At 45.3% G+C, this 25,309-nt stretch overlaps 1 protein-coding gene across 11 annotated transcripts in view; it reads left to right on the top strand.

Annotated features, from left to right (window-relative positions):
* FOXN3 (forkhead box N3) overlaps positions 1-25,309 on the top strand; it is a 373,286-nt gene that overhangs the window by 321,316 nt on the left and 26,661 nt on the right. For 6 of the 11 annotated variants that reach the window (XM_019744763.3, XM_019744745.3, XM_074327056.2 and 3 more), the window contains one exon: positions 19,292-19,357. The exons of 4 other annotated variants lie outside the window; for them this stretch is intronic. In XM_019744763.3, the coding sequence (XP_019600322.3) occupies positions 19,292-19,357 (66 nt within the window). The remainder of the gene's footprint in view (positions 1-19,291; positions 19,358-25,309) is intronic. One more of the 11 variants, XM_019744779.3, reaches the window with a different exon arrangement.

Below are 25,309 nucleotides of genomic sequence, written 5' to 3'. Positions count from 1 at the left end.
GGGAGGGGGTCCCAAATGGGGGTGGCCCCATGACTGAGGCAAAAGCTCTTACTTTTATACCTTCCCTTGCCTGTTTGGGGAAGGGGAGCTGTTTGAAGAAGGGAACTGGTGCCTTCTAATGAAATTCTTCTACCAGGTTTGTTCTGCTTGCCCATCCTGGAGGAATTAGCAAAGTAACCCACTCTTTATCTATCAGATCTGCTGCATCTGTCAGGCCAAAATGAATTTTATGATTAACCTCAAGGCCTTGTTACATTATGTCCTGGAGCGAAGGAGTGATTTCAAAACCTGAAGTTTTAGGATATGGCTGTCTTTTGTTTATTCCACCAGGGACGTCCCTGTCTACCTAGGGACATGCTAGCTAACCTGTGTCACTTTCAGTCACCAGATGCTGAGCTGCCCATCTGATATGACCAACAAGTATTTAAATGAAGTGTGCAGTCCAGAACCAAAATTTAATTGAGATAGGAACTGATGGTATTTAATTTATGGCTTGATTGTGCAAATTAATGTAGCTAATAGCATTTAGGGATAAATATGGTGGACCCTGATTTACTGAGCAGTAAAGCAAACCTCTTACTTTAATAGGATGTCTGAGTGATAACAATATGTTAGGTGCTGAGTCAAGCCACTGTCCTGGAACTGTGACATACAGGCACATTTTGCACAATCCTTGTGAAACATCGAATTGGAGTTTCTGGGCCAAGTAACTACATGAAATGTTTCAATAAATAATGTGAACTTGAAGAATTTACCACTGAAACATCCCTTCTGTTCATTACAGTGGGGAGAATCAACTGTATCCATTCATTTGCCTGGTATATCCTGCAGTGACTTGACTTTGAGATGCAAATGAACTGGTCAATTAAATACCTTTGTTGTGATGTATTTAGACTTGTTCCTTTGACTTATTCTACTGAACCAAAAGGAAATAGTAGTAAAGTAGTATTCCTCAGTAGTGACATGCTTATAAAAGCACTAAGGCAATTATTCTTTTATTGAAACTCTAGTTTTGGACACCTCTGAATAGTAGTTAAGTTTTTCTTTTCTGAATAGAGGAGCTTTTTTACAAATATAAAGAACCATCATTCACTCCCAGGCTGTTCTATTCAAGCAAAGTATTGTGTTGGTTAAAAACTATATTTCTCAGGGCCATTTTTTCGGAAGCTCATGCCTTCGGGCGGGAATCATCACTTTGCTGTGTAAATGTTGTGACTTGACACTGTCTTATCCGTTTGAAACCACTTGTATCAACCCTTGGAATTTTCAATCCCTTTTTTTAGCTAGGAAGAAATTAGTTTGGGCAGCAGCATGTCTTTCCAATTTTTCAAGCGTTCGCTGAGATTTAAAATACTGTTGGAAAGAAGTTGGCTCTTTATCCGGGTTATTTAATGGCTCCTGGTGAAAGGTGAAGAAACAGTTGCCCGTAAGGAATGTGAGAGACACAGATGAGCTTCGTAGGTTTTGTATGGGAAGCCGGGAGCTGGAATTCACACGGCCACCGAATAAGATGCTAGCCTCAAATTAGTCAGAAAACATTTCTGTGAGTTCCTCACACCATGAGTTTCTGCCATCGCATTTGCTTCCCCTCGAGCTGGACCTGCCTCGGGCATTTAATCTGTAAGATGATTTCAGAGGGTCTCTTTTAGGTCAAAGATTCTATTATTCTTTGCTTAAAACTGAAAGTAGTCTGGCTAGATGAAAATCCAGGTAGGTTTTCTTTCCCTGCAAAATTGTTCGTTCCATATAATCCTAGAACTATTGCTAGGTGAGGCCAATTATGAGGTGTAATAAAATAACAATAAATCAAACATTTTAAAGTGGAGTCTCTGTAGCAACTCTAGAAAACACCACAGTGGCAAAATGATCAGGAATTGATCACTCCAACTTTGCTATTACAGATGATTAGACAGTAGATGCACGTAGTTACGGGCATATTCATTTGAGGGGTTGCTTTGCCTTTCTACCACGGTCAAAAAGACTGTAAAGCTCTGGCTAGTCCGTGTCTATTTAAAGAAGTAAAATGTTTCTCAGTGAAAAATGATAATTAGTAAGCCCCAAACAGATCCGAGTTCCTCAGGGAATAAGCATGGGCGCCTGACCTCAGAAACTGCGAGGGGACTGGTTGCCCATCACTGTGACGCCCCTGGGTAGGGCCTGTACCCGCCTTTTATGTATTTCCCAGCATGTAGGCAACACTGCCACAAGAGGTCAATTTGAATACTATGGTCACATTTTAAAAAGAGAACCGTAATTATGACCTCTAATTATGTACAGTTATGCCTGCTGAGTTAAAGATAATGGCACCTCCTGCTTGGAAGTATAAGTTAGTTGCCTACAGGGGTCAGAAGGGTGGTGACCCCTCTCTTCTCCCCACACACACTCCCCCAGCCGAAACCAGGCATGCACCATAAGACAAACTAAATTGGGCCTGCTGTGCTTTATCATGCTGTTCAAGTGTCAGATTTAACCACTGTTTAACACTTACTCCAGCGGAAAGTCAAATTTAACTCATGTTCAAAAGGAAAATAAAACTTCAGTGAGTCTAGATCTAATTTGTGTTCCCAGACAGCCTTGTCAGAACCGGTTATCACCTGGAGCTCTATGTCATGGGCCCTCTTTTTGTTGAAAAAAAGCATATTCTGCATTTGGTACAGTTCGTCTGGTATATTTTGCCACCATTTTTTCCTAACTATTAAAACTTTTTATTATAGAACATTTCAGTGTACTGCAAAACAAGGAATAATAAACCTCCATTACTTTCCATCCAGTGATTGTCATATCCTGGCCAGGTTTGTTTCGTCTGTGTGTCTCTCACTTCCTACCACATTCCGTCCGCAAATAATGAAGATTTTGGAGCAAACCCTCCAAATAGCATATAATTTCTACTGTGTCTCAAAAATATTAGAAACTTTTTTCAAAAAAGCACAGCCACAATAGCACTAACACACCTTAAAAATACAGTAATTCCTTAGTAATTCATCAGTGTTTACTTGTCCCCAGATGCTCACTGTTTTGTTTGTTTGTTTGTTTAACCATTTGTTTTTCGAATCAGGAAACAAATAAGCTTCATACATTGCAATCAATCGATATGTCCCTTAATCTATAGGTTCCCTTTCATAATTATCTATCCACTTACTTCTATTTTTTTCCTCACTGCTGCCATTGCTGTTGAAGAGATTGGGTTGTTTGTTCTGTAGTTTCCCACAGTCTGAATTCTGATTCATCTTGTGTTGTCATTTAACACGTTGCTCTGGTCCCCTGGATTTTTTATAAATTGGTAGTTAGACTACAGCAGGGTTTTTCAACCTCAGCAATTGATGTTTTGGGGCCAGGTAATTCTTTGCTGTGGGGGCTGCCCTGTGCATTGTGGGATGTTTAGCAGCATCCCTGGGCTCTGCACACTAAATCCCAGTAGTGTGTGTGTGTGCGCGCATGTGCGTGTACACACACACACACACACACACACACACAGTTGTGACCATCAGAAACGTCTCCACACATTGCCACGTGTTCGCAGGGGGCCGCAGTTACTTCCTGGTTGAGAACCACTGCTCTGGAGGCATGAAGAGATTCAGACTGAATGAGCACTGGTTTGGGGGCTAAGATTTCTACTAAGTGGAGTGTTGTGCCACCTTTTTCTGATATTAGCAGCAATTGATGGTCACTGTTTAGATGAATTCATTAGGGGCTGCAAAATGAGATATAATTTCACATATTGCCTTGAACAAAGAGAAACATCTCATCAGTCACTTAGCTACTTCATAGGTAAAATAGTTCAATTCATGTAGGAAACGGGGAGCAATCACTTCTTTTTGGTCCATTTTCAAAGAGTGAGTTACCTTGCACTTTCCAAAGATGAGTTTCAATATTTTTTTACCAATGAGTTTCAATATTTCTTTAAAAATAATATCACTAGAACTATTAGGTGTAAGCATGTTTGATGTGTTTCAATTTAATGCAGGTACAGGTGCTCAAAATGTCCCGTCTTTGGCCAGTAGGAGGGCCAGCAAGTTAGATCCTGAGTCCTTTCAACATGAAGCAGCAGACTTTAATAGAACCCTCGTTTTCTGTTGTGACAAAGTGCTCGGGGGTCATTGCGTGTATTTCCTGCAGCAGACCATGAGTCAGCCATGTCTCCAAGAAGCCCTGCTTTCTTTTAGTGGGAACTGGTGGACGCTGCAGTCTGTTGCCGCTGGTAATTTTAACCACATGGTTCTTCTCTGTTTGTTACGGACCTCAGACACTACCAAAATGAATTCTTAGCACCTGGATAATAACTATAGTTTCATTAAGTGAGTTTACAAAGTGCTCAGAAGCGTGTCCTGTCTGTATAGATCCCTGAGCCCCTCTGGGGACTGATAAGAACAGTGGTTCTTTTACCCTCGACCTAGTGTTACAGGCTAGACCACAGTACATGGAAATGTCAAAAAACTGAGCTAATCCCAAGGAAGCCTGTGCTGTTGAGTCACGTTGGAGGTCCCAGAAGTCAGAGAGTCTAGAAACTGATCAGTTACCTAGGAATGAATGGAACATCCTTAAAAGCCCATTCTGAGGTCTTCTGAGGACCGAAAGACCCTCGATTGAGTCAAGGTCTTGAACACATCTTGGGAACCAAGAAGGGTAATTTGCCAACCCCCTGTGGCAGTTCGACAAGGAAGAGGAAGTTCTTCTTGATTCTTCTTTATTCTACTCAGATACCTGAAGTTGTGGCTTTCTCTCTGAGAAGGTGTGGACACCTGTGGCTCTTAGCGCTTCTCCTTCTTCTGAGCATCCTCCCCAAACTAAGAATTCAGTGGCAAAAGGGCTCCTTTCTCCCAGAATGCAAATGAGGCATGCTTGTTACAAGTGAGATACTGTTCCAAAAGATGAATGCCCCCTGGTTTCCACCTGGGACTGAGGAGAGGGTTAGGAGAGAGCATCCATGCCAAGGGATTGCACTCTTTGGGAGGACCCTATTGTATGCACAGGAAACAGTTAGGAGATAACCCAAGGCAGGTTACAGGTGATGGTAGGAAGACCTCTAGGTGCCTGAGCAGGGAGAGACCTTTGTGGGTAGAGGTCCTCAGAGGAGGCTTTGCAGTGCAGTTGCATTTGGCAGCTCCATGTGTACTCCTCGTCTCCGTGCACTCGTGCATGGCCAGCCATGTCTGCTGCTGGTGCCCCGGGAACCCTCACCTGGTTATTGCAGCACCAGATGACAAATTCTAAAAGTGATTTGGAGGCAGCAGGTAGGTACGCTCAGAGGACGATTGCTTAGAAGGGGGATAGGCTGGGGTCAGGGTTCATTCATTCATTCGTGCCATCAGTTCCGTCGGTCTACATGCAGAGTACAGCAGACTGCAGGAAAAGCAGCTTTCACGGAATACTGTGTTGACTGTGTGAGTTCAGTTTTAGGTGAGATCGACTCAGTGAAGAACTTTTTTTTTTTAAAGCAACCTTTTTCTCACCTAGGAGAAACAGAGAGAGAAATACATATTGAGTTAGGGAAGGGGGTACAGAAGGAAGGAGGCGTTAGGCCTCTTAGTATATTCTCTCCGTGGTAATTCAAGCTACAGTCCACATTTCTGAGTATTTGTTTTGTCCTTACCTCTCCTTTCTGCACCCCACCCCCACCACACACACACACACACACACACACACACACACACACACACACACACACACATACTCTGGAACCATAATCATTTGGGGGAGCAGCAGGCTGGTGGCAGTAGGGTCAGCCTGTGCCTGGCTGGCCTGGCAGGATGGGCTGAGTGCCCATCACCAATCATCTTGGTGGTCAGAGCTTGTGGAAATAGGCCTTTTGAGGTTTCTTCCGAATAGGCACTGGGAAAGACTGGATATGCTTAGAAACAAATACTCATTTTGATTCCCCCCTCGCTCCCCTCCCTGTGCTCCAAAAGTACAGTGGCTACACTGACCTCTGGCACAGCCCGGGTCTAAGGCCCCCAGGCAGGCCTCATGTTTAGTAAAAAATATGCTAAAACCCTTCCTAGAAGAATCTTGGAAGGGCGGGAGAAGACTACAGATGCCAGGTGTCAGTTGCTGTGGTGGGCTTTTCCCTCTCACTCTTCCAGTGTCCTTTGTTTGTTTTTGCTTGTATAATACATGCTATAGCGTTTTTTTCCTATTGAAAGATTAAGTCTGCTTTTCATGGTCAGAGAACAAACCCAGGTGCTGTAGAGTAATCTGAGCCAGCCGGTTGCCGGGCTGGCCTGCAAAGCTGGCTCCAGACGATTTTGTCCTTGCTGCAACCCCAGCAGGAACACACATTCCCCCCACACTGTCACCTCCTGCGATTTCTACCTTTAGAGTCAACTTGGGTCTGTTGATCATATTATCTGGTGATTGTCGTCCCTCCTGGTTTTTCCAAAAACAGGTATGCCCCGACAAACTGAAAACCTTTATTTGGTTTAGCGTTTATAGTTCTCTAATGAATACATAGCATCTGCAAGAGGAAATCAGGCCTGGCCTGGACTTACCTTCTTGAAAAGCATGCTTCCCTGACCAAGCTGGTGCCCTCAGCACTCGGGCTCTTTTACTCCACAGTACACTTTCATAGTATTTTTATGTGCTAGGTGTTTTACCCAGTGTGCCTTGCAGCTGGAAAGTAAAGAACTTTTTTTTTTTTTTAATCAAGTACATCTAGAAAAGAGGGGACCTTCAAAGTGGACTCCTTATAACCAAAATACTTGTTCTAGGGATGCACCTATTCCCAAAAACTGTTCTGGAAGCTTTTGCGAGGATTGTCTTCAGAACCAGTTTCTCATTCACCCACCAGATCAGCTCATGGCAGTATGGTTAGACTAAATTTTAAAACCAAACTAATCACTCCCCACCTCCTTACCCACATGCCCCTGGAGTGCAGGTGTCATCTACCCTTAGAGATGCTGCCTTCTTGGCTGGTATCTCCTTCAGGATTGAGGCCGGGTGGACACCGTCTCATTTCTCTCCCATTAGTGCAATATTATGTTCAAATCCTGTTGGGTGAAAAACTTAATCCTTTTATTTCCGTGATACCTTTATTTGTAATCTGAGTCTTGAATCTCTATATTTATATATTTCCATGTTTAACTGTGTCTAAAATGAGTTACTCATTAACAGTTTAACAATATTTTTTGTTCTCAACGAGGGATGGATAGTGCCAGTGTCTCTTTGCATGAAATTGAGTATGCACTAGTCAGCGAGAACAGAATTAATAACAGTTATATTAGTCTAGTCTCCTCATTGTATTGACCTGCTCTGCATCCCCAGAAAGGTACAGGATACGACATGAGGGGAGGTTCCCATGTGGAATAAAAGAAAACAAGAGCTTTGTGGGTACATTGTTTATATTTTTCAATTGCTATATTTCATAGTGCAGGTTGTTTCTCAATAAACATGTTTCAGAGAACTGCACAAAGGTTAAAAAAATACAAAGTGACAGATTTGCTCTTATCTTTTTTTTTCCCCCTAATGTATTTCTCCGGGGGAAGGATTAGACCGGAGAGCATAAAAGGCTAAGCATTAAAATGGGGGCCTAGACAGAGCTCAGTGACCAGTAATCCTGTTGCAAGAATCAGCAGCCCCGATTCCCTATGAAGAATGCTCCCCAGTCGCCCAAGAGTAATGTGGGGTCTTCAGGGTGGTGTGCAGGGACTGAAGCAGGAATAAGATAGATCTCCAAGTCTCGCATGGGACATGTGCTTCCACATTGTGTTTCTGAAGCTCAGGTCTCTAAGGGAGAAAGAGATGGGCTCTCCTAGGACCCCCTCGCTAATGGAAGTGTGGTAGTGTCACTCAATGGTCGTGTGTGAGTTGGGAGGGGCCCTGGTTTATCTGTGTTTCCTTCTGGCCCTTTGATAAGGTGCCCCAAACAGGATTTAAGTAACCAAGTTTTAGTAGTAAACTCTTGCGACTTTTCATCTGGGAGCAGGATGGCGGAAGAGAGATGATAGACATTTGCTTTTTGGGAGCTACGGCCACGCCGACGCCCCTGTGTCACTGGCGCACTCCTGGTCAGCTTCTCTGCTTTGGGGCGCTCTGGGTGGATGGGGACCTCCGGACTAGCGGGAGGAGACCGTAGAAGATTGCTGGCACGTTCGGTGATTCTGCCCTGCCCCTCACCTGCCTGGCCTCCGCAGCCCCGCCCTCGCCCCGTCTTCCTGCCCTGTGGTGTGATCTGAGTGTCTGCACCACACTCGTTAGCCCTTCCCCATCAACCTCGTTCTCAGAGCATGTCGCCTCAGCTTTCTCACACGCAGCTGTGGGCTGGGCGCTGGTTCTCCTGCCCACCATCCTCCCCCCAGGGCAGAGGCAGTGCCCTACACCCCTGGGCCTGGCGGGCTGGCCGCCCTCAGTTGCAGACACGGCACCGTAGAAGGGAGAGCAGATCTGAGCCTTGGTGCACAGACAGGCCTCTCTCAGAGAACATCGCAAGCTTTCAGTTAGAAGTCAGGTGTAGCAAAGTAAGGGGATTCTGTGACAAGTACTTGAACTCAAATCCCTGTGGTACAGGCAGGAAGAGCCACGGTCTCAGTCCTTTGAAGTCCCTTCACCTCCACACCTTGTCTAGTGATAAATCCCTTCCTGCTGTGTTCTTTGGTGCCAGCCTCTTGGGGCCCTTCTCTCTGGGGACACTGTGCCTGATTACTTGATAGGCGGTAGACAGTTGAATTATTTTATTTTTAATTTGTTCTCCTCACCCCCACCCACATCCTCTGACTGCACATGGGTTCTTAAAATACCCTCTGACTTGTCTTGAAGTAACAAAAGAGTAATGCTGGGCGTTGCTCCCAAACGTAGAACATGCTGGGGTGGGGGGTGGGGGGAGGGTCACCTGCTGAGTTTGAAATTGGGGCCCCACAACTGCAATGGTCTCCTCTTCCAGATGTTTGAGGAGCAGCTCTCTAGTAAGGAAGTTGATTTCAGTGTAGGAAAAACCCTTTTCCATGAAAAGATCATCTCAGTCATCATCTGTGCCATAGGAATGTATTAAGATGCTAGCTCGCACGGGCAAGGGGTGTGAGTCAATGTGGTAGATGCAGATAGCGCAGAGGAAAGTATAGTTCTGACATGTCTGTCAGGTGACTGTTGACCATCGTATCTGGGAAAATGAGTGGTTCCGTGGTCCCTTTTGAAATTCTTATGAGTCAGCGTAATGCGTGCATTCCCACAGTGAGCTGTGCGTTCAGTCACCCCCTTCAGTCCTTCCTCACTTGAATACTAGAGAGGAAGACGATTGAGAGCCAGAGAAGCAGTGGGTTTGTGCCTTGGTGTCAGCACTGATGTCAGGGTTCCCAGCAATATTTACTCACACTAACACACCTGCCAGTGTCACTCTGACATGTAATCTCTGCTCCCTGAAAAGGAGGCTTTGCACATCTACCCACTTGAAGACAGAGCTAATTGAGGATGCTGAGCAAATGGAAATATTCAATTGTTAGCACCGACAAGAATTGGCAGTGCCTGGTGGGGGACAGGCCACCACGAGGACAGCTGGAACTGTGGGAGAGTTCATGCAGCGGTTCCCAGCTACCTTCTGCCCTTTACTGGAGGAGGAAGTAGCTTCCGGAGTGGGGACTGGGCGGGAGGTGACCCTCCAATAGGTGGGGAGAAGTGATAATTGGGGAAGATGAGCTAACAGCGTGGAGAGGGAAAATCTGGACTAAAGATAGAGGTCCTGGTGGTCCCCCAACACTTCCTGCCAGTCAGTGTCCAGCTCTCTGGTGCTCTGTCCCCTGGCCTTTAGCTCCTGTCCCAGGGATCTCCTGGCCTGGTTCTGTCTCTGACTTCTCGAGTTGGCACATCCTTCCTCTGAGATATCGGTATGGCCAGGCCCTCTGGTTCTCGGGGTTCTCATGGACATCCCCATTCCTGTTCCCACCCCATGAAAACCATCTCACACCCAGGGCTAGGCTCCTGTTCCCAGCTGAGTGGTGACCTTTGGCTCTATCACTGGTTGAAAAAGCCAGGAGCAAGCAGAGGAAGGTTTTCAAAGCAACATTTATCAGTTACAGCATTGTGGTGTGCCCCAGAGAGGCTAAAATCAGAGAATGCAGCAAGTGGAGATTTATGGCTGAATGAGGGGTAAAGGGGAAGGCATTTCCGAAGAATACACAGTTTCTCATTCACCTACAAGAAGTTGAACACATATGTTTTCTGAAGTCCACCATAGACAAGCAGCTGCAGTGCAGCTTAACAAGCCCAACAGAACCAAACCAGAAAGTGTTGCCTCCTAAGTAACGGTGACAACCCATGGCACAGAAGTCATAACCTATTCTGGGTCTCCTGTCACCTCTGCCCTGGTCTCCAAGTTCTAGAATTTTAGACCCTTTTGTACTGTCAGTCTCAGTCTACACACTCCTTTTCCATTTGCTCCCAGGCACCTTCTAGAAAGATTGCCGTCAACTGGTCACAGATATTAAAGAAGCAAACATTTGTCATCAGGAAAATTGAGAGTGCCAGATGGAAGAGGTGTGGAGTGACAGCATCTAGAGGAGAGGGGTGGACCCTAACATGGTCCAGGAAAGGGCTCGAGGCGTTACGTTCATTGGAAGCACAGACTTGGGAAAATGGGCAATGTAATGCAGGGCCCTCTGCAGAAGCAAAAGGGACGTTAGAATCAGGGGACTCGGAAGACGTCAGAGTTAAAGCACTTCTTATTGCACAGAGAAGACGAGTGGGCAGCACCTGCTGGGAGAGTATAGGTGAGCTTCCCTTTACTTCTCAAGCCGGGGCAGCAGTGATAATGATTGACGCATAGGGAATCAATCCCTGGGCAGCCGGGGAGCTTAGCCACCCTAACGCCACATTAGAGATGGGGCACCTGAGACCCAGGGAGACCTTGGGTGCCCTTTGAGGTCTGCATTTATCATCCAGAACCTGTTCCTCAAATCCTCTTCTGCATGACTTGGAATTAGGGGTAATAAATGGACACTTTAGAGAGTTAGAAAGCTGCCCCTGGTTGGGGAGCTAGCTTGGACAAATGCGTTCCTAATTCAGAGTCAGTTGTGACACTGCCCCTCAGAGCCTGTCCATCCCTCACTTAGACTTCACCAGTCACTGTGTTTAAGCTGAGAGAGATTCCAAAGATATATGAATGGGAGCCTAATAAGACCTAAAAGCATGTATAAGTAATTCCTCACCCCCACCCCCAGTTTATTTAAATTATCTTTTCTTGCAACAAACAACTGTTAGTTTCAACTTGCTTAATAGCTCGTTTTAACTCGCCTTATTTCTTCAGGGTAGCCAGAGTTCGGAGTTTTCTCCAACTCAGTTTTTGGAGGAGAGAAGCACTGCTCTTGGTGTTCTCTAGCTCCAAGTCGCATCACAAAGACGATTTTAAAAAATCACAACTTGGAGCCAATCTTTTCATGAGGTTTTGATTCCCTAAAATCCCATCAATCGTGAAGATTGTCCACTCAGCTCAGTGGTGTCACTCTGTCCCCTGCCTGGCTGTGAGGATGCCTCAGATGTTTGCAGTTCATAGCCATGGCGAATACCATCTTAACAACCTTCAGACAGAAGGGAAGTGAAAGGAAGACTCGAGGTGAGTGACTTCGGTTGATCTGATGGCGAGCGCTCCCCTGTTCTGCCTTCCAGATCAGAGGCGGATGTTTTATTAGATACCTTGATTGATTGCAACAGCAGCCAAAGAGTACGACTCCCACTTCAGGGGTTTCAAAGCCGCAAACGTAGATATTCTCCTCTCTCTCTCAACCTACGCCTAGGGATTTTGTAGAAAGTGGGGGGTGGGGGGAGACATCAACAACAAAGTGAATTTTGTATCTATTTGTTTATGTTTCATGTCTTCTTTTGGAGATCATTTGGTTCAAAGGACTGCTTTTCTTGACCATAGCGCATGTATGTGTAGCTAAGCATGTACAGGGTTTCTCAACCTCAGCACAAGTCTCGTTTTGGATAATTCTTTATGGTTGTAGGGGGCTGGCCTGTGCACTGTAGAATGTGGAGCAGCAGCCCTGGGTTCTACCCACGAGACGCCAGTAGTATCCTCTCCCTCCCACCCAGTCATGACACTCAAAACTGTCTCCAGACGTTGCCCGTGGAGGGAAGGGGTACCAAATAGGCCCCAATTGAGAATCACTGACTTAGTATATGGAGTGTGCATAAATGAAACCGTGCACATCTACTCAGAATTCCCCAGGAAATGTACTCCTCATTTGGGAATTTTATTTATTTGCTTGCTTATTTATTTGTTTTAATCTATTTCTTTATCCCCTTGGCCCTAAAAGTTCTCCAAGGCATATTTTTATTTCTCCGTTTTTAGAGATTAACCAAATACTTTCCAGTGTGTCACTCTCACGCAGAGGTACAAAAAGGAGGTAAAGCTACGTCAAAGCGGAGAGATCTAGTGAAGCCATAGATGATAAAGGATTTCTGAGGAGCACAGGTCATCCTGACGGGCTTCTTTGGATGGCATTCACTACCCTTGGTGTACTCTCCAACGGTGGTTCTGTGCTCTTCCCACACATCAGAATCCCCTGATGAAGTTTTACAGAACGAGGCGTTGCCTGACATGTGGTTTTCTGGAGTTTTCAGGGGATTCTACTGCATGTCCAGAGGATCGCCATCCTTAGCCTCCGACAGCTGGATGGCACGAGCCATCCATTAGTTTGTTCAATGACTGTTTGTCTAGCATCCCCAGGTTGCAGGCAGTGTTCTAGGTGCTAGGGATACAGCAGAGGACAGGGAAGGGAAGGCGAGACCTTTGTAGTCGGGCTCGCTTTCTAGCGGAGAATGGGAGAGCATGTGAGCGTCTATCTTGGCTGTGTGCGTCTGATGGAGGATACATTGTGTTTTTATAGCTGATCATTTCAGTCCAGTGCGTATGTCATCCATTATTTGTGTTTTTCTGTGTGTGTTTTCTTTAATGCTTCTTGGATCTCTTTTATTCAGTTATATAAAGACCTTTCATCATCCTATACAACGTTTCAGGTATGAGGTGGAGCAGAGAGAAATAGGGAAGCACCTTAGCCCTTTGGAAAATTAAATGATTTCTAAGCAGGTAATGATTGTTGGTTGTAATTCTCAGGCTTTCCATGTGGGAAATGTTTTGTTTTGTTACCATTTCATAGGTCAGGGAGCACAGAGATGGTGAGGATAGATAGGCCTCACATTTATGTGGCAGTTCTACAGCAGTGAGGATTGAACCCAGGGCTCTCAACCATCCTTCATATTCTGAGTTTGTGAACATGGACGGTCTCAGGAGTCACTTCTCTCTGATGCCAGATCCCAGAGGAAGGAGAGTGAATGTAAACAGAAGCCATACCAGAAACCCACAAAATACCAGGCTGGATGGTTGGCTCTGATGTGGACCCAGCTGATGCCCAGAATGACAGGCCATAGCCTTCCAGGGAGTAAAAGGATATTCTTCCAGCCCGACTAAGTGTTAGCTGCCTCCAAAGGTGTTGGAGCAGATGCCCCATTTGGTAGGTACTCCTTGGAATCCATAGTTCTGGCAGCCTCAAGCCAGAAAGGGAAGAAAAGTCAGGGGACTTCATAGGCCGAGCCAGGAACTGTGTGGAATGAGATGAAAAACCAACCTGGCCCCTCCCAAGTCTGCAGCCACCCCACCACCATTTTAAAAGGAATGAACTCAGACCCAAAGTTAGTCACATGTTACATAGTGGCAGATGTAGGATTTGAACCCAAGAATCCTCATGCCTTGCCTAGTGATTTTTCTATTCTACCCACAAAGAAAAAGCCTCGTCCTGTGCTTAAACCATCTCCAATTTGGGGGAATGAAGAGCAATATTGTTTTAAATCCAAGAAGCTGAACCGTTGGTTCTAGGAATGTTGTTGCCTGTTCCTCTCACTGTAGCATGATACAATTGTGTACATGCCTTCAAGAGAAGAAGCTTTGAACAGCTTTGTAAGACGTGTGACCATTTTTCAGTCTTGTACTTCAGAGAAGAGGCAACGTGATAAGACAACTGCATTAAAAATGAAAATTGAAATGGTCGCTGGGAACCAACCCAGAGAAGAAGTAACATTTGTTACTGAACACAAGAAAGGAGGAATGTTTTTAATACGGGATTTAAAATTGGCGGCATTTTGAGGATGGGCATAACTTTTTAAGCACCCATGACATCAGGCTTGGTGATATACCAAATCAACCCTGGTAATGATTTGGGTTCCTGTATTAGGACACCGAACATGAAGGATACTCCTGCTATGTGGATCTTCATTTCTAAAAAGAGTTCCTGGCCAAAATATCTTCCTCTTATGCTAATAAACTGGCTTGAACCATCTTGAGGGGGAAAACCTCTCTTTTAAGCCCAGGGAAAACCCTGTGCAGCCATCCACTGCTCCCCCTCCCCAGATCTAGTCCTGAACCTTTTATCCTTCAGAATCAACTCTGCCTCTGAAACAGAAGCATCCTCTAACCCCCAAACAGCGGCCCGGTCCCCTAAAACATCTCCAGCCAAAAAAGCTCCAAAAACAAGTGTCCTTGGTGAAAAGCATCCCAAAAAGTGCTTCCCTCAGGACAGCTCTGCTATCTAAAGGCTTAAAGCACCACTAGTCTCTCCTGACCACAGAGAATTGAAAGGCTTTTAGGAAGACCCAGAGGGTACTCTTGAAAAATAATTAACATTATCCAAGGCAGCCAGTGGGAGTGACCCCAGAGAGAGGACCAGGACAGAAGAGCTGTGAGCAGACAGAACAGGGAGAAAGTGGGGCCATGCTGGGTCCTCATGGGAAGTGGGGAAGGATGAGGGGATTGGAGGAGGAGGCAGGGATTGCTATGCTGAGGCAGTATCTTCAGGGGCTCAGGACCTGCGGGGGGAAGCAGTGTGCTGGGCATAGGGACAGGTTCCATATGCTTTGTTTTCTGTCTTCCCATAGCCTGCGGTCTAAAGGAAAGAGAATGTCAGTACAAACAGTGTGGTGTGTTGTCATGCACAAATCACCACAGAGAAACTTCAGACCATGTATACTAATGTGAAAGGGTAGTAAGATATGTCATTAAGTGACAAATAAGGGAAAAAGTTATTTCAGAAAAGTATTTTCCATATAAACCCATTTCAAAGAATAGGTAAATATGCATGAGTGTAAATATATGTGTGTTGGTGTTTCAATGAATATATATATATATATCCGTATTTATATAGATAGTTTCTGGACACATATAAAGAAAATGTGAATCTGAGAGTGGGTCTATGGGGCAGGCATTTGTTTCTCACATTATTTCCACCTAGTGTATATGTTTTTACAGGGGAAAACATACTACTTTCATGATTTACTTTTTAAAAGGGAAAAACTTAGACATTTTAATAATAATAAGAAGAAGCATTGTAGCATCTCTTTGGGGGAGAGATGGGAGGTTGTCGGCTCTGAAGGCTGAAGCACATGGGGGTGTCAGGGTATGGCAAGCATAAAGGCATGTCAGGTGTTCGGCAGAGGGTCCGAGAGACTTTTCTTCCATAGTAATGTGGCTAAGGCTTCTCTCAGGCTACCTGGTGTTCCCACAACACACCTGGAGCCAAAGAGGGTCCTTCTGGTGTTGATCTGTACAATTTAAAAGTTCTGTGCTTAGCCAGCTTACTGTGCTGGATAAAGGGAGAAAGCTGGTGGATTTCTTTCATTTTCATTTACCTATAAGTCTAGGTATTGAACACTGATAATATTATATTTAATGTACTAACAAATGAGAATTAAAAAGGTGTTCCTCAGGAAAAATATCTTTGCAGCTTTGGGGTAGGCAAAGATGACTTAATTGGGACACACGAAGAAAGCATTGAATTACAAAAGAAATCAATACATAGGACTTCAAAAAATTTTAAGCTTCTGCTTATTAAAAGACACTATTAAGAAACTGAATAGACAAACCATGGACTGAGAAAAAATATATCTCACAAAGTACTTCTCTCCGGGATGTTTAAAGAAACCTTACAACCCAATAGTAAGAAATTGAACAACCCAATTAAAAAAAAAAAAAAAAAATGAAAAAGAAAAACAGGCACGAATTTGAACAATCCTTTCATGAAAGAAGATAAACAAATGGCTTTTAAGTACATGAGAAGGTACTCAACATCGCTTGTCATTAGGGAAATGCAAACTAAAACTAAAGTGAAATACCAGCACACATCTACTAGGATGGCTAAATTTGAAAAGATTGACAATTTCAAGTGTTGACAAAAATGTGGAACAACTGAAACTCTCATACATGGTATAACCTCTTTGGAAAAGAGTTTTTCAGTCCCCTTTAAAGTAAAACTTACCAGCAGTTACCCAAGGCAAGTGAAAACATATTCACCAACGACTGATACAGAAGTTCATAGCAGCTTTTTTATAAAATTCAAAGCCAGAAGCAATCCAAATGTCCATTTCCAGATGGATATATAAATTGTAGTGTATCCATCCAATGGAATACCACCCAATAATAGCACTCATAAGTAATATTGTTATGCATATTTCTTGTGTTGCAGTCAGTATATGGAATAACTATTGACACCACGTCATAAACGAGTAACAGCCAATCAGTAGTTGCCCAGGACAAGGGTGGGAATGACTGCAAAGAGGCACGAGAAAACTTTGGGGTGATGGAAATCTGTATCTTGATTAAGGTGGTGCTATGCGTCACAACTCACAAACTGTACACCAGGGATGGCATTCGCTGTATCCCCCTGTGGAGGGCCTGCCTTTGCTGTGGAACCACTGTGCACACACTTGCATGAAGACATAATTATGTTTTCTCATACCATTTGCATGCAGTTCTTATGTTTGTCAGTCCGCCTGCCAAGATGGCAAGAGGGGACATCCCATGCCTTGCCCTCCAATCCATCCTACCCATAGGGTTTCGTATTTGGGCGTGTGCCACCCAGGAACTGACCCACTCGGATTGGAGAGTGGGCTGTAGGAACTGATTGTGAATGAGATGAGAAGGCTGGGTGTTGCGTCCCCCCTACCCCCGCCCCAGTTGCATGGAGGCCCTCAGGAGTGCCAAGGCAGCATCAGAATTTTTACGTGTGGAGGCCAAAGGCGTGGCAAATCTGGATGGAAGGAAGGATTGGGGGACTTGTCCTAAAGCGGCATTTTTTCTTAGCTTATATGTTTATTTGGCTTGTCTGGGGTTGGGGTGGGGGTCATGGGTGGATGTTGTGTGGGTCTGAAGCATTCCTCAAGCTGCCCCTTAGGTTCCGAGAAATTCATGTGTCTGTTAAATATATTCTTTTCTTTAAGGTCTCTTGCTCCCTTCCTCCTCATTTATTTCATTACATCTTTCTATTTGTGGCCCTTTATACCTTCCTCCTGAGGTCCAAAGTGTTTTTGAAGAATACAGAACAACTCTCTTTAATTTTCCAGCAAAATAAATAGGAAAAGACTCCTGACTTCTTACCTGTATTTCCTCTTGCTCTGCCCCCATCAAACCTCCTGGTGGTTCAGGAAAACTCCTGGTAAGAGTGCCGGGAGGCGGGGACCATCCAGCCAGGCCCACCATTGTTTGCCTGCAGCACTTGGCATTCTCAAAGATGGCAAAGATCCTTTACTTGGTGAAAAGCAAAACTGGCATGTTACCTCAGCTCCAAGACAGGAAAGGGCCCTTTCCAAAAAAAGAGGGAGGAGGAGGGGAAGGCCACCCCCCAGCACCTTCTAGGAGTGAGCTCCTTGCCTGTGGGGGTGCCAGAACCACCTTGAAACTGCTAATTCTGTGTGTTGGCACCAGGCCGTGTGGGGAGACGAGAGGTCAGGGACAGCGGGAGCCCAGGGAACAGTGAATTGGAATGTTCAGTTTTTTAGTTCATCCTTCAACTAGCATGTATATATATTTTAGTATCAGTGGGGAGCGATAACTGTGTAGGAATTATACCCCAGGAATTGCCAAATAAGTTAATTTACCTGTTTCTTATACAGAGTACTTACTAAAATAAACTTCACTCCATTAGGGAGTGTAAATAACGGGCCTCCTGCAGGCAAAATAGAAAAGGGCTTGCAGAGTAAAGTTCCTTTACTTTTTTTTTTCTTTTGAGACATTGTCTTCTGGAACCAGCATCATCTATATTACTAATCGCTGGTGGGGCTTTCTGCTGCTTCACACTACTCCCTTGGAATTAAACTGCACGTATAAAGTATGAAAAATGTACTTTTTTAAACAGTAAAAAAGTCATTTTCTAGCATAATACCCAAAATAAAGTGCCATGGAGCCATTAGTAGTAAATTGAATTTTTTGGTGTGTAATTTGTACAAAACTGACAAGTGCAAGCCCCCCCCATCCCCCCATCATCAGTCACTGGGTTTAGCGGACACAGACGTAGTAATCTGCAAGGACAGGCATTTTGATGTCAACTTCAATTGCACACTTCATTTATTTGGACAGGGCACAGGCGGCAGCTTCTGTCACACGGCATCACCACACTATTAGTGAATTTCGCCCCAGGGCAGCTGGGCCGCTGGGTTGGGGCAGATGTTCTTTTCAGCCTATTCAGTGACCATTCTTGGGGGTTGTTTACTGTTGCCATGGTGACTTTCATTTCCATAGCAGCAGCGCTGCTATTTCTCAGAGGAAAATGAATTTAGTTATAAAAGGATAATATTTTTCTCTGTCTCTGTATAACCTGCCATCTGTCAACCGGTGGATCAGTAAGGATTCAGAAACCTATTAAGAATTAAAGCAATGAAGTGATGAGTGGGATTTTTTTTGTACCATATTAAAAGCAATAATAGATATGGAAGCAAACATGCCCTCCACATTATAACTTCATTTTTAAAAATATATTTTAAGTGTGTGTGTGTGTTTAATGCCCTCACCGCCTCCACCACCACCGCGCACACACAACCTCATAAAATACAGTTTACATTCCGCTGACAAATGGAAATAACCACGTCTTGTTTGTAATCTCACTAGATGCAGGTGTATTTAATGCTTTTTCTTGGTGCTGTGAGTTTCCCCAGTTCATTAAAGATTCTTGTGGCTGAATTTCCTATTGTCACCCCACTCTCCTGTGCCTCCATCCCAAAGGAACAAGCTGTGGGGGTGTATAGGTTAACAAGTTACCAGGAACATACAATACAAATTCCATAACTAGCAAAATCTAGCAAAATGAGAAGAGACCACGCGTCGTCTGAAAAACTTACAAATCTGCCCCTTAAGTCTCATTCTAGAATACCTTCCTTCCTCTCAAATTCAAATGGGAAGACAATCACCTTTGGGATAACTCATCTAGTTTTTCAGATTTTTTTTTTTTTTCTCTGTTGCATTCATATGCTGTAACGTGCAGGGGGAAAAACACATACACACACACCGGCCCCTTTGTAAATAATGTTATTTATTGGTTGATTTTTCCAGATCCTGACATTGATGCTGCCAGTGCCATGATGCTTTTGAATACTCCCCCTGAGATACAAGCAGGTTGTGAGTAGATATTTCTATAGCCTTCAGCACCTTAGTTTGTGACCTTACCTTTCTCATTTATATACCAGGCCATAGGAAGAACTAATACTCAAGAAGAACTTCCCTTGTAGAATCGCATTCAAACTTCCTAAGTGCATGATTGCGTGCATATGCTTATAAATATGCAGCCATGCATATGTATGAATGAGTGCTTAGGTGTGTTTCCAAGATGGCAAAGTTCTACTGGAATTTCAGGGCGTAAGACGTGGGGGAAGGCATGCAGACCCTATAACGAGTCCCGGAGGAGACACCTTTCTTGCTCCCGCAGCCATTGTCGCTGTGAGTTACATGGGGCCAGGTTAACAATCGTGGAGCTGAGCAGTGCCCACTGTAAGAAATTTCTTGTCCTTCTGGGACCTCATTAATAGCAGACTATTGTATAGATAGAGAGGAGAGGCGTGAGGTGGGTGTTGTGCAGAAGCTTGAAATGGACCACCATGATGCCCGCTGCGTCACCCCCACCAGGCTGCCATAGAAAAAAGGACAGGGCTGTAATACAGCTAAGCAGAGCGCCTGTCTTCACCTTCTGTTGGCCGTTGAGCAGGGTCAAACTTGAGACAACTCTTTACCTTCTTTGAGCTTCTCTTCTATCCACTGCCTGATGTTTTTTGGTCTGGAGGTAGACTACCATGGTTTCTAGAAAGGTCTTCTTAGCAAGTGATGGAAACTGACCTTACATGGCGATAGTCTGTCCCCTCTTCCTCCTGACTTGAGGCTAGTTCCTCTGCCCACGTTCTACCCCCTGCCATAACCTTGTTGAGCAGACAGCCAGCTCCTCCACCAGGGTCTGCTCACCTTGTCCTCAAGACATTGTTGCATTGTAGCCTCCTACGGATGAAGCACATGGATGTGGAGATGGCCATGTGAAGCGCTGACCCCATCATGACACCATCCAGGGGCTGGTGACCACCTGGCTCATTCTTGTGTGGGTCCTTCAGCTCGCATGGGGCTCCGGCTCTCGGATGGCCACGTAGCTTCCCAAGCAAGGAGAAACCCCGCCTTTTGAAGTCAGTAGTGCTTCCCACAGAAGAACTTCCAGCCTCAGACTCAGAACAGGTTGTCTTTTGTTGAGAGTAGACTGCTGTGGCGTTCCAGCCCATTCTTCCGAGCCCTGCACTTGCCATACTCATAGCCTTACAAAAGCTTTAGGAAATTTGACTCCATCCTTTCTTACTTGTTCCTTTTTTTAAAAAAAGACCCAAGAGATGCAGCTCAGCGTTCTCAGGAGGGACTTGTCTCTCTGCCAGGGGTTGCCATAACCTACTCCTAAAGGTGCGGAATTCTGTATCTCTCTTTGCTAAACTCAGATTGCCAGCAATTAAAATTTCAGGCTACCCACACCTCCAAGAAACAAACCACTGCTAAGCAGATGTGTAACTGGCACAGTCTTATAACTAGTAGCTAACCTGTAGTGTAGCTTTTAGATCATATTTGAAGTCATAGAGGAATAGTAAAAAAAATAAAAACTGTTCTCAGGTGATATTGCAAGAAGAGTACAGGCAAGATTGTAATCAAGTTATATGGTTTCTTAAAATCAAGTTGCATAACTCATCATGGGGAAAACATACTGATTTCATCAGAGCTGTATATGATTGAAGCACCTTCCTTAGCACCCAGCCACTGTACACAGTGATTGTTGGCTTAAAGAAATCTTCTGAGGAACTGGAATAATGGAGTTAAGAGAGTAAACGCAAAGGGATTGGTTATTAACCGATCTTCAGCAGCTTCCATAAAAGTCCATTATCACTGGATTCTTGACCACGGGTAGAAAAGGTAAAGGGTTTTCCCAATTAATTGACATGTTATTGGATTTTTATGTTCTCTTGACTAAATCAGCTTCTCCCCTCCCCCTCACAATAACACTCACACTGTAAATAATTATTTCTTCGGGGTATCCATAGTCTTATTTACATTGAAATGCTGGATTTGAATTTTCAAAACTCATTGTTCATATGTTGAAACTGTAGGCCCATTTTGAGAACGCTTTCTGTCTTGCTCTTAACCACTGTGAGACACCCAGCACAGCTTTCATATGTGCCTCACGCCAAGAGGGGCTTCCAGGGTCCTGGAAGGAAGGAGTCAGGATGCCCACAGTAGCCTTGGAAGGAGACACACTTGGCAGGAGCAACAGAGAAGTAAATTTAAAGACTGGGGAAAGAGTGGGGACACCACCTTTATATTCACTTTTCCATCTGGCCCCAAGCCCTAGTAAAGTCCTTCGTAGGTCAAGGTAGAGCAGGCGATAAGCCAGATGCAAAGCCCCTAAAGATTGGAACAGAACCCTAGGAAGGAAGTGAACATACATTAACTGTTGCTCTGTGCACTGGGGAAGCCAGGGGGCCGCTGCCAGCCTCCTAATAGACAAGAGTTGTGTGTGTCTCCAACACTTTGCTTTCACTTAGCTCTTCTCTGCTTCACTCTTCCTTTCCCTCCCTTCGTTTTCGTTTTACGTCACATAATGTTTCTTAGCCTGGGATTCCATACAGTCAATACCTTGCCTTCCGAAGGGAGAAGCTTTAGAGACATATAACGATGACGCCACCACCCCCTGCCCAGCCAGCTTTGCCCAAGGAAAAAGTGAGAGGGGATCCCTCAGCATAAAGCCTCAAAGGCAGCAGACACCCACCCCAGTGATGGGGTGTGAGCAGCCTGCCTAGTGGTGTTTGTGTCCCTGTGTGCGTGCATCACCCAGGCTCAGGTCCTGCCACTGCCCACCCGTGAGGAGTGTGTGCACCTGTCTGCAGAGCCTGCCTGCATCTTCACCCCCCCACCCCCACCCTGCTGGTCTGGGCCCAGCTCTGTTTATAGAGCCTCCTCATGTGCTACTATTTATAGCCCCTTGTTTTCACTTCCTGGACTGTGTGATGCTGTTTGAGCTGGGGCCACCAAGCTAGTCTGTCTGCCGCTGTCACTCCCGGCTGTAAGAGGCTGACCTGGATGGCTTGAAAGTCTTTTCCTTTGTCGTCGCCCTTCGTCGCCACGTCAGGTCACCAGACAGCAGCCACTTAGATCTTCTCCTCTCATCCTGCCCTTGCTTGGCATCTGCAAAGCTAGCTCTGGACTGGCAGACCAGCTACAGTCCAGGGTGTGAGCGGAGTAGGTCATACAAAGGAAAAGACTCAAGAAGCTGGTGAGAAGCCTAGTCAGCCAAGCCCCTTGATCTTTGGGGAGTCCCACACTGCTCCAGTGGAGCTCAGTATTGCTTAAGCTGGACTCCCTGGGGGGGGGGGGTGTCCCCTCAGCCTCTCTTTGCGGCCTGATGCCTTACTTTCAATGAGACAGCAGTGTGCATCTAATAAAAACCTCAGGCTCCAACATTTTGTCGTGGTTTCTGTGCCTCATCCCCACCCCCAGTGGTGACATTATCTTTTTCAGACTTTGCCAGTTTTGCAGCAGGCGGAACTTTCGGCAGGGAAAGCCACGGTATCCCCCATGCTCATAGGACGCTCCTTCCAGAAAATTCAGCACCGGACATTGTAGCCTCATTATCTCTTCAATTTTGGATTCTGCTTCTAGTCAGATCCATCCACCTACCCTCCCACCGCCCATGGCTGTGTAGACTAATTCCAGTTTCTAGAGGCTACTTAAGTACCTGCTTTGCCATCCCCTTTGACAAGCGCTGTGAGTCATCTTGAGCCCCAGTGGAAGAATCTTGAAGCCAGGAGAAGTCAGATCACCATTACTCATCTTCAAAGGCTTATATAATCCCTGCTTGGAATGTTCCCAGAGAGGAACTCTAGATAATAAACAAAACAAAATGGGACAGGGGGAGGGAGGCGGTGAGCACATTCCGCACCCTTCCTAAAACTAGGGACTGTCTCAGACACACGAGTCCCCAGAGAAGAAAGGCAACCAGGAAGTCAGCTCCCCTCTTGCAGCCCCCTCCCCAGCACCCTTCCAAGTTAGCAGGTGGAAAGACCCACTTTAGGAAAAGGGAGGATTGTCAGTTCACCTGCTGCTCAACTTATGTCCTCTGGTGGCCTGTGCCAGGGCTGCCCTCCAAAGGCAGCAGTAGGAGCTCAGAGGTTAATTTTAGAAGCTGTGAAAACTAAGGAAGCTTAAGCATCGGGAGGGAAGCAGGGAGGAGGAAGTGGTGAGGGACGGCGGAACAAGGAGGAAAGTTTGTCTTGTGCCATAGACTTTTTTTTTTTTTAGGTTCTCAAGATGATCATGTGTAGATATCACAGTGAGCGGTGCTGCTTGATTTGATTGTTTTTGTGTGTGTTGCTTTTTTGCTGGTTAAAAATAAGAACTTTTAGGGTCACCCTATTAACGTAAGAGAAAGTCACTGATCAGCTCTGATGCTGATGTCCTTAATACCTCATCCGAAAAGCTGAGAGTCAGTCCAGATGTGTGTCTTCTTGCCTATAAAAGCCAAATATTTAACTGACCTCGCGGAAAGGGATGGGATGATGCTGAAGGCCTGTGCCTTTTCCAGTGAGCAACCCAAATCCAAGTTAGAAGCCAATTTTAAAAGTCCAGTTTTTAAAAACCCCTTTTCTAGCTGGAGCGTAGATATAATGTCTGTGCATTGGGTGGGGTGCTGGTGCTGAAGGGTGTGGGTTTTAAGTGTTTGGATGCAGTTTGAGGGCACCACAGAGGAAATGGATAGGAAGGAGTCTATGTGCTGATCGAAGGGCTGAGGAATGGACCTCAGGCTCCTTTAGAATCCCAGAATCAAAAAAGTCGTGAAATAGGGACCTCAGACATTTTTAAAAGGCGGTGATTCGTTTTTCAGAAGCCACATTCCTAACCCTTGGGAATGGAGTCAGAAAGGAGAAAAGATGGGGAAAGGAGAAAACAGTTTTAAGTGGCACAGCTGGTTTCTGGCAGCCAGTGAGCAAATAAGAACACGTCCGCCATCCCAACGTGAAAAGCACTGCCAGAGATAAGCACTGAGAAATTCCAGGATTGGCAGAGGCAGCGCTCAGTTGCAGCTCATTTGAGAACAAGCTCCAGGATTCAGAAGAGCCTAGTTTACATGCCAAAAGTCTTGTGAGCTTCAGGAAATAGCTCAGGGAAAGCCTTTTAATGCTGCAGGATCGCTCTGTTCATGAAATTCTCTTTGAAGTGAATACAGTTCATTAATCAGGAAGGTGATTTAATGGGTGAATACAGAGTTAGGGATAACTGCAGAAAGCATAAGAGGCTGACAGACTTTCCCCAAGTCCTGACCCTTAGGCCTTTTGCCTTACAGATAATTAGTAAGAGGACGCTAGAGAGATGATACAGGATGGGGGAAGGGTAGACGTGATGATGACGATGAGCTTATCTAATGGGCCAGCCTCTGAGCTTAGTGATGTATGCAATTTGTCTTAATTTAATCCTCAAGACAATCATGAGGCATGTTTATGAGTAGTTTACAGGTGAGGAAACTGAGGCACGAAAAGGTTAAGGCACTTGCCGAAAGCCACAGAGCTGGATGGTGAGGCAAGGCTTTGGACAGAGGCCATGTTGCTTCAAGTGTCCTCCTAACTGCAGGATACTTCTTCCCTGTAGGCTGAAATGCCAGCAGGAGCTTCACCTGGTCTCTAGGTGCTTAGGGAGCGCTGGCTTCCTTAATTCCCCTTCCTATTGCATGTGCCCTGATGCTCAAAGGTTCTAGGCCCTTGGGCAGAGGACTCTGGATATGGGGCACGGTCTTTGGGGCTGCTTTTCTCTTTTGATGGGCAGATGATTCAATAGCCGTGCCGGAGTCCTGGAGGCCGTGTGCTCCATGACTCCCACCTGCTCTCTTTACTTTCCAGGGCTCCCTAGTCCTTGTCCCAGGATGACTCTGACAGGATATGCACCAGGGGAATGAAGGCGCCAGAAGAGCAGACATTGCTCTTCCGGCAACTCTGTGACCAGGAAGATGGCCAGGTCCTTCCAATATGGTCTGGTTTGGGTCTTAACTTCGTTCTTACGGGTTTT

The sequence above is a fragment of the Rhinolophus sinicus genome, chromosome 3 (assembly GCF_057876585.1).
Source record: "Rhinolophus sinicus isolate RSI-liver-muscle chromosome 3, RSI-T2T, whole genome shotgun sequence".
NCBI lineage: Eukaryota > Metazoa > Chordata > Mammalia > Chiroptera > Rhinolophidae > Rhinolophus > Rhinolophus sinicus.
The sequence above is the reverse complement of the archived record's forward strand: the minus strand, read 5'-3'. Positions and strand labels throughout refer to the sequence as shown.